The 7,865-nt window shown below is 70.8% G+C and overlaps 3 protein-coding genes across 3 annotated transcripts in view; 2 read left to right on the forward strand and 1 right to left on the reverse strand.

Moving 5' to 3' along the window:
* The window catches only part of CHLNCDRAFT_36917 (hypothetical protein), a gene marked incomplete at its 3' end in the record, with an annotated part of 3,413 nt that extends 2,067 nt beyond the window's left edge, over positions 1 to 1,346 (forward strand). Inside the window, exons 4-7 of the mRNA XM_005844298.1 lie at positions 12 to 125; positions 558 to 631; positions 941 to 987; positions 1,171 to 1,346. Coding sequence (XP_005844360.1) covers positions 12 to 125; positions 558 to 631; positions 941 to 987; positions 1,171 to 1,346 — 411 coding nt within the window. The remainder of the gene's footprint in view (positions 1 to 11; positions 126 to 557; positions 632 to 940; positions 988 to 1,170) is intronic.
* Positions 1,347 to 2,232: 886 nt separating this feature from the next.
* On the reverse strand, positions 2,233 to 5,193 carry CHLNCDRAFT_36918 (hypothetical protein; the record flags this gene model as incomplete). The annotated part of the gene is made up of 10 exons (XM_005844384.1): positions 5,066 to 5,193; positions 4,789 to 4,967; positions 4,587 to 4,625; positions 4,321 to 4,400; positions 3,968 to 4,106; positions 3,606 to 3,746; positions 3,359 to 3,443; positions 3,007 to 3,137; positions 2,652 to 2,751; positions 2,233 to 2,339 (listed from the first exon to the last, which is right to left on the reverse strand). Exons 1-10 carry the CDS (start codon positions 5,154 to 5,156, stop codon positions 2,233 to 2,235), a joined length of 1,092 nt encoding a protein of 363 aa, XP_005844446.1. The 5' UTR covers positions 5,157 to 5,193.
* A 187-nt stretch (positions 5,194 to 5,380) lies between these two features.
* CHLNCDRAFT_139170 (hypothetical protein) overlaps positions 5,381 to 7,865 on the forward strand; it is a gene marked incomplete at both ends in the record, with an annotated part of 11,471 nt that continues 8,986 nt past the window's right edge. The window contains 4 exons of the mRNA XM_005844299.1: positions 5,381 to 5,536; positions 5,732 to 5,947; positions 6,191 to 7,236; positions 7,391 to 7,856. Of these exons, the coding sequence (XP_005844361.1) occupies positions 5,381 to 5,536; positions 5,732 to 5,947; positions 6,191 to 7,236; positions 7,391 to 7,856 (1,884 nt within the window). The remainder of the gene's footprint in view (positions 5,537 to 5,731; positions 5,948 to 6,190; positions 7,237 to 7,390; positions 7,857 to 7,865) is intronic.

The raw sequence follows: 7,865 nt of genomic DNA on the forward strand, positions 1-7,865 counted from the left end.
TGCGTGTGCAGAACACGGGGGACGCCCCCTTTGAGTTCACCGCCGCGCTGCACAGCTACATCGAGGTGGCGGATGTGGGAGAGGCGCGGGTGCGGGGCCTGCAGGGGCTGGAGTACCTGGACAAGGTGCGTGTGTGTGTGTGTGGTGTGGTGTGGGTGGGTGGGTGTTTATGTGTGCATTTGCATGTTGCATTTTTAGTAATGCGCCAGCAAGGCTGGAGGAGCGCTGTGGGGTGCTGTGCCCGGGCGCCCCCCCGCCTGGGAGAAGCGGTTGCCGCCTGCCGGGCTGGCGTGCTGCCGCCTAGTGCGCCTTGTTGCCGCCTGGCCTCGCCCCCCTTTGGTGTCATGGTTTGTTTACTGAGGAAGCTAGGCGCGTGTAGGTTCCTCTGCCCCACCTTGACTGACCTGTGGCCTTGCCCAGCTGCTGCACCAGCACCGCGCTGGCTCCGGAGCTGCGGCCGCCGCCTCCCTCCCAGCCTGCCGCCGCCCTCCCTGCCGCCGCGCCTCACCCCGCGGCCCCCACACCGCCCCACCCTGGCTGCGTGCCCCCCTGCGCAGACCGCCGACCCCGCCAACCCGGTGAGGAAGAGGGAGGAGCGGGAGGAGGTGACCTTTGAGGGCCCCGTGGACAGGTTTGAGTGGCTGATGTGTGGTGGTGGGGGGGTGACGCCTGTACGTGTGTGTGTTTAGGGTGGTAGTGGGTGGGACGGCGTGTTGACTGATTGGGAACACTCCTTAGATTTCGATTTTGCTAGGTTGGCATCTTGGCTTGAGTGGCAAGGCTGTGCGGGGCTGGCGGGGCCACGGCGCCGCCGCCTCCGAGCCGCCCTCCGCCGCCGCCCCGCCTCCCTCCGCTCCCCTGCCCCACCCCCACTCGCACCCCCACTCTCCTCCTTCGTCCCTGCCGCCCTGCTTCCCTCCGCCCCTCCACCTCTGCGCAGCGTGTACCTCAAGGCCCGAGACTACGTGGAGCTGGATGTGGGCACAGGTGGGCGGCGATGCGGCCACAACCACGGTCCTGCATTCTGCGCTGTTTGAGCTGCCGGTGGCGGGCCGGACACATGCGCTGCTTTCCTTCAGCTTCAGCACGGGAGATCGTATGCCCGTCCCCTCCCTGCCTCCCCGCCCTTGCCTCCCCCGACACCCTCGCGCCCCCACCCACAGCAGAGAGGTGCCGGCGGCACCGTGACCACCAACCGCTGGGACGACGTGGTGGTGTGGGCCCCCTGGACCGCGATGCCCGAATTCTACCGCTCCTTGGAAAGCGCGCAGTTCAGCAGCCCTGTGCGCCTGAAGCCCGGGGAGCACTGGCGCAGCCAGGCGGAGTGGGCGGTGAAGGACCTGTGAGGCGGGCTCGCCCTGGCCGCTGCCAGGCTGTCAGCCAGCTGCTGCCAGCCATTCACCGATCCTGCTGCTCGCCGGTGCCGCCAGCGTCGCCCTGTCGCGCACAGCCCACCGCCATCCGCCCCTCCTTCCCACCGGGTCTGTCCCTGGGATCACCAGCAAACAAGTTTGGCGGCGGCGGCGCTGGAAATGATGCAAGCAGCTTGGGCACACGCCATGCGGCGCAAGTGGGCCTTCTGTGCATGCCGACTGCCTTGTATTTCTCCTCTGTGAAGGACTTGTAAGTTACAAGGCAGCAGGGCAGGAGTGGAGCGGGGCACCAATGGGAAGGGAAGCGGGGGGCAACAGAGGGTAAAAGCTGCCGCCGGCGGCTGGGGCAGCGACTGTGGCAGCAACAGATGCAGTAGAGGGTCTAGGAGTGGGGCAACAACATGTGAGCGGGGAGAGCACATAGCACAATGGCAGAGCAACGCGCAAACAGAAAAGGGCGGCGTGGAGGGGAGCGAGGAGACACAAGCTGGAAGCAGGGTTGATGCGGCACGTGACGTTGCCAATAGGTAGGCGCTGAGGTCAGGTGGCCGCTGCATGCGGCACGGCGCGGCGACTCCTCCTCCTCCTCCTCCTCCTCGCTGCTGCTATCACCAGACGTGACAGACGTGAAGTGCCAGTCCAGGCCCAGCTGGGCGCAGATGCAGGCCAGGGCTGTTGTATCATCAACATACAGCTTGCTGCTTGCAGCGGCGGGGTGGGGTGGAGGGGTCATCTGAGGCAATGGGCATTCACCGGTGCTGTGAACGCCTCCCAACGGGCATTCATGCCACTCCGTCGACGCAGTTGCCGGCAGCCGCCTGCAGCCGCCGCCCTCGAGGAGCCCCCCCAAAGCTTGCCGTCACCCGGCCAGCTCCCTGGAGCGCTGCGCGGCGGCGTTGACGGCCCGTATAAAGGCGCCCCGCACGCCGCTGACCTCCAGCTCCGCCAGGCCCGCGATGGTGGTGCCTGCAGGTAGGGGTGCAGGGGGGCGGCGCGACTCACTGCTGTGTGTGTGTGTGTGTGTGTGTGTGTGTGTGTGTGTGTGTGTGTGTGCGTGCGTGCGTGCGTGTGTGTGTGTGTGTGCAAGGGTAGGTGACGGCTTCGATGCCAGGGTGTTTGGACCCCAGGGAGGGGTTTGAGATGCCCGCCTGCACGCGCCAGGGTCCCCCCCTCAGGGCTGGCCACGGTCGCTCCACCAGGAAGGCACCCAGGTGCGACCCTTCCCAGTGTTCCATGCTGAGGTACCATGCGATACCACCTACCCCCCCGCGCCCACACCTGCGGGCGAGGCCACCCGGTCCTTGAGTACCCCGGGGTGCACCATGCCCAGAGAGGAGCTGCCGCCGCTGCCGCCGCCGCCGTCGTCGGAGAACACCATCTGCAGCTCCGGGGGGAATCGAGAAGGAAGAGAAGGGAGGAAGGAGCATGGGAAGGGAGGGAGCAGCATGGGAAGGGACGAGGGAGCACAAGAGCGGCGCACGGTGCACAAAACATGAGGCACGGCACCGCGGCGGCGATGCCCGCTGCTCTCCCTGCCGCCCACGCCGCCGCCCCGCCCTCCTCGGCACCAGCACCAGCGCCACCCGTGCATCGCCACGCCACCCTTCTCCCCTGCACCCCGCCCCTCACCCACCTGCGCCGCCCCCGCCACCGTCTTGGCCGCCAGCGCCAGCGCTGTGTCTCGGTGAAGGCCAGCCATGACGCCGCCATCCGCCAGCGCCTCGATCATGAGGTAGACAAAGGCGGGGCCGGAGCCGGAGAGCCCTGTGCGCGGCGGGTGGGAGGGGGGAGACGGCGGCACAAGCAGATGGGGGCAGGGCGGGGCAGGGCAGGGCAGGGCCAGCACACAGCTTGGCAAGCAGCGGGTCGGTCGGGGGCCAGGCGACGTGGGAGCACACGCGCGCCGCAGCAAGAAATAGAGAGCGGCGCAACCGCCGCAAGCCGGCAGCCGAGCGGCAGCCCACCCCCTGGCCGGGTGCACCCACCTGTCACCGCATCCAGCTGCTTCTCTTCCACCGCCAGGCAGAATCCCACGGAGGAGAGCAGCAGGTCGACGACGTCGGCGTCACTCTGGGTGGCGGCGCTGCCCAGTGCGTACGCCGACGCGCCGCATTGCACTGCAGGGCGGGGCGGGGGTGGGCGGGTGCGTGTGGTGAGGGGCGAGCTGCAGCGGCGGCGGCACAGAGGCGGTGGGCAGGTGTGGCAAGAGGGCAGCGGCAGTGGGGCCACCACAGCGTGCGGGCCGTGGCTGTGTGTGGGAGCGTGGAAGCACTCGCCTAGCACGGGCGTGTTGGGCATGACCCGCACCACGCGCACCCCCTCCCCCAGTGCTGCCTCCAGCGTCTGCAGCGTGATGCCCGCGGCGATGGATATCTGCGGCAGGGCGGGGCGGGGTGGTGTGGTGGGGTGAGGGGTGAGAGCTGGGGTAGGGTGAGGAGTGGGGAGGGCGCACACCGAGGTGCGGTGCCCCAGGGAAAAGAAACAACGCAGCCCCCCAGGGAAAAGAAACAGCGCAGCCCTGGCCAGGCGGCAGCCGCCACCCCAGCCCCGGCATCGGCATCAGCAGCAGTACCAGCAGGTGGTCCCTCACTCACCACCAGGTGGTCCCGCGTGACGTGCGGCGCCAGCGAGGCCAGCACCTCCCCCATAGCCTGCGGCTTGGTGCACAGCATGATGACGGAGCTGAAGCGCGCCACGTCGCGGCTGCCGCCGTCTGTCGCGTCGCCAAAAATGCTGCGCGGGGTGGGGGGGTGGTGTGGAGTGTGTGTGTGTGTGTGCCCGTCGGCGCCTGGCAGGGCGCGCAGGCGCGGGCTGGCAGCAACCGTCCACCGACCAACAAGCAACACAAAAGGAACAAAGCACTAGACATGGTTGCTGCTGTGAATGGTCTGTGCAGACAAACAGAGCGGCATGGGCAAACAAGCAGCGGCGGCGCCGCGCGCCGTGCCTGCCGATGCCCAGCCGCTCCAGCGCATCCTGCCGCTCCACATCCTTGACAGACACGCAGATGCGGCCAGGGCTGGACACCTGCACACACCCGCCCAGGACCACACCCGCTGGGGCGGAGAGGCAGGCGGAGGGGCTGCCTCGGCGGGGCGATGCGCAGGCGCCGGCACAGCCACCAGGCATCGAAGAACAGGGCAGGGCCGGGATCGGCAGAGGCAGGTGCGGGCGTTCGGCTGCCAGCGTGTGTGCGGCTGGCTGCCGGCTCACCTTGGAGCGCAGGAAGCCGCGGATCAGGGCCTCGCCCATCTGCCGGCAGTTACAGGAAGGGGAAGCGCAGGGAGGGCGGGGTGGAGGGAGGCGGGCAGGCAGGCAGCGGCAGCAGCTCGGGCACACGTGCTGGCGGCATGGCGGGGTGCTGCCCAACGGCGGCATGCTGCAAGGGGGCAGCCCTCTGCCTGGCCTGGCCCACCTGTCCCGCCCCGATGAAGCCTATGCGTTCGGGGATGTAGGTGAGGGGGCCGCTTGGCGGGGCCGCCGCCGCCGCCGCCGCCGCCGCCGCCGCGTCTTTTGACGCGCTGCTGCAGATGCCAGCCCACTGCTGCTGGCCCCTGCTGCTGCTGCTGCTGCATGTCGTGTGCAGCGCAGGGCCTGCAGGGCAGGGGCGTGCAGGAGGCTTGGCAGCAGTGCGAAGAAGGCTGGCCAGCCCAGGACGCCGCCGCGTCTGACGAGTGCCGCAGACCGCCCACCTGCTGCAAGCGGGCGCCAGGCGGCCAGTGACGGCCCGCTGCCCAGGCACAGGCACCGCCAGCCCCTGGCCGCCAGACGTGTGGATGCCATGTCGCTGAGAGCTGGAGATGCAGGTAGGCAGGGAAAGCTCACACACATGCACCAATGCTGCCCTGATTCACTCAGCACTCGCGATCGCTGTATGCATGCGCTGCAGCATTATCTCAATTGTCAGCAGTACACGGAGCATGTGCAGTACACATTCCGAAGTCAGCCTCCTCGGATCGCCCCTGCGCGTCGTACGATGATCAGGTTTCAAAAGTGAACGCACCGGGATGTCTCTTCTGCAGGGCTTTGCCTCTGTCAACACAGAGGGGCCCGGGCCGGGGGCCCAGCAGACACAGACCCTCGAGGCGCAGGAGTCCCGCATCATCTCATCCTACGAGCATGCCCTGTCGCTGATTCAGGCGCTGCGGGCCGATGAGGCGGAGGTGACTCCCCACTGCCTGCCACTTTCGCGGCGCCGACTGATCACCGGCCCAGCAACCGTTGGCGGGGCAGCCTCCAGCGCGACTGAACCTCCCCAGGCCCCCGCCGCTCCGCGAACTAGGTTGCGCCGCCGCCTGCCGCCAGCCGCGGCCAACCCGCCCCACGGCACCCCTCGCCTCGTCCGCCCCTCCCCGCAGGCCTCGCTGCGCCAGCTGCTGGCGGAGCCGCTGGTGGAGGAGTGCGCCACCGACCAGCTGCACCGCATCAAGTTTTTGGCTCTCAAGAACCTGGGAGACCTGCTGGCGCGGCGCGGGCCCACCCCGGGGGGCGTCCCCGCCGCCCTCGCCGCCTACTGCCGCGCCACCGAGGTGGAGGGCGACGATGCGGGGCTGTGGAACAAGCTGGGCACGCTGGTGGGTGCTGGCAGAGGCGGGCGGCTGGCCTGCGCGGGGGACCCGCGCTGCTGGCGAGGGCCGCCGCCGTGCAGCATCATCAGCAGCAGCAGTAGCAGCAGCAGCAGCAGGAGCAGGAGCATGCCAATGAGGGCGCGACGAATAAGCCGAGGCTGGCGCCAGCACCAGCCGGGGGCCTGCAGCCGGCCTGGGCAGCCACACATTCCCTCATTCTCTGCTCGTGCTTCCCCACCCGGTTTGCAGGCGTCTGGGGCGGGGTACTGGGCCGCCGCTCGCAGCGCTCTGGAGCGCGGGCTGGAGCTGGAGCCCTCCCACCCCACCATGCCAGACAAGCTGCTGCAGCTGCTGCTGCACGTCGGCGACACCGGCGCGGCGGCGGCCCTGGCGGCAGCGCTGCTGAGGGCCAACCCGCGGCACGCCGGCGCGGCGGCGGCGGCGGCGGCGGCCACACGCGGCGGCGGCGGCAGCGGCGAGCCCGCGCTGCGCTCGGGCCTGCTGCAGCTGCCGGCGGCGGCGGCGGGCGCGGGCGGCGGCCGGCCGTCTCACCAGCAGCAGCACCACCATCACCTGGAGAGGCCCCGCACGTTGGAGCAGCCCTCCTGGCAGCAGCTGCTTCACCACTCGCTCCTCTTCCTCATAGCCAACAGGCTGGCGGAGGGCGGCGGGGGGGCCACCCCGACCGCCACCGCAGCCGCAGCAGCGCCTGCCGGCATCGCGGCGAGAGCCGCAGCAGGGGAACCGGCGGCCGCAGCGGATCGCAGCCACCAGAGGCATGTGCCGTCGGTGGTGCGCTTCACATACAAGCGGCTGCAACCGCCGCCGCCGCCGCCGCAGCAGCAGCAGCAGCAGGCGGCGGCAGCTGGGGCGGCAGGAGCGGCTGGGGCGGTGGGATCAGCCTCGCCCACCGCTCAGCAGCAGCAGCAGCAGCAGCAGCCGCAAGCGGCAGGGGAGCAGGCCACTCCAGCAGGGGGCGCCTCGCCGGCCGCGCAGCGGTCGCCGGCCCCCGCAGCCGCAGAGAGCAGCCCCGGCGCCCCCGCCGCCGCTTTGCGGCAGGCTGTGCAGGCGGGTGCAGCCTCTCCAGTCCCCGCAGCAACTCCAACAGCAGATGCTGCAGCCTCGCCGCCTGTACCGCCGTCGGCCGGCGGTACGCGCAGCACGCAGAGCCCGGGGGGCGGCGGCAGCGCGGCGGCGGCGGCGGCGGCGGCTGAGGAGGAGCAGGAGCAGCGACACCCAAATGGCCGGTCGGGCGGCGGCATCAAGAAGGCTGAGGCTCGGGCCACTCGCTCCAGGTGTGTGTGTGTGTGTGTGTGTGTGTGTTGCATGCTCCCAGGCTGGCGTGACGCAGCAGCAGAGGTACCGGCAGCAGCAGCAGCAGCGCAGGGCTTGACCCGCAGCCTGCGCCGCCCCGCGCCGCGCCGCACCTGCCTGCCCCTGCCGCCGCAGGGCCGCCACCGGCCAGGCGGCGCCGCCGCTGGTGCCCGGCCCCGCCGGCGCCTGCCAGCAGCAGGGCCCCGAGGAGGCGGCGGCGGAGCTGGTGGCGGCGCTCGGCTTCTTCCTCACCCCGCCCCACCAGCCCGCCGCCGCGGCCGCCTTTGCCGCGGGCTCGCCGCTGCTCTCCTCTCCCGACAAGTATAGAGGGCCGCCGGGGCCGGGGGCGGGAGAGCGGGTGCCAGCTGGCGCAGCGGGCGCAGCGTCGGCCTGGCAGCAGCAGCAGCAGCAGGCGCCGGAGGAGGAGGAGGCGGAGGCGGTGAAGGTGTTCCTGCGGCGGCTGCCGGCGACGGGCGTGGGGCGTGGGGAGCTGGCGGGGCTGCTGCTGCGCACGCTGTGCGCTGACGTGGACGCCGCCGCCAGGCTGGCGCCCCCCGCCCGCCACCAGCTGCTGCTGCTGGCGCACGCCATGCAGCACGAGGTGCCCCGC

The sequence above is a fragment of the Chlorella variabilis genome (assembly GCF_000147415.1).
Source record: "Chlorella variabilis unplaced genomic scaffold CHLNCscaffold_23, whole genome shotgun sequence".
NCBI lineage: Eukaryota > Viridiplantae > Chlorophyta > Trebouxiophyceae > Chlorellales > Chlorellaceae > Chlorella > Chlorella variabilis.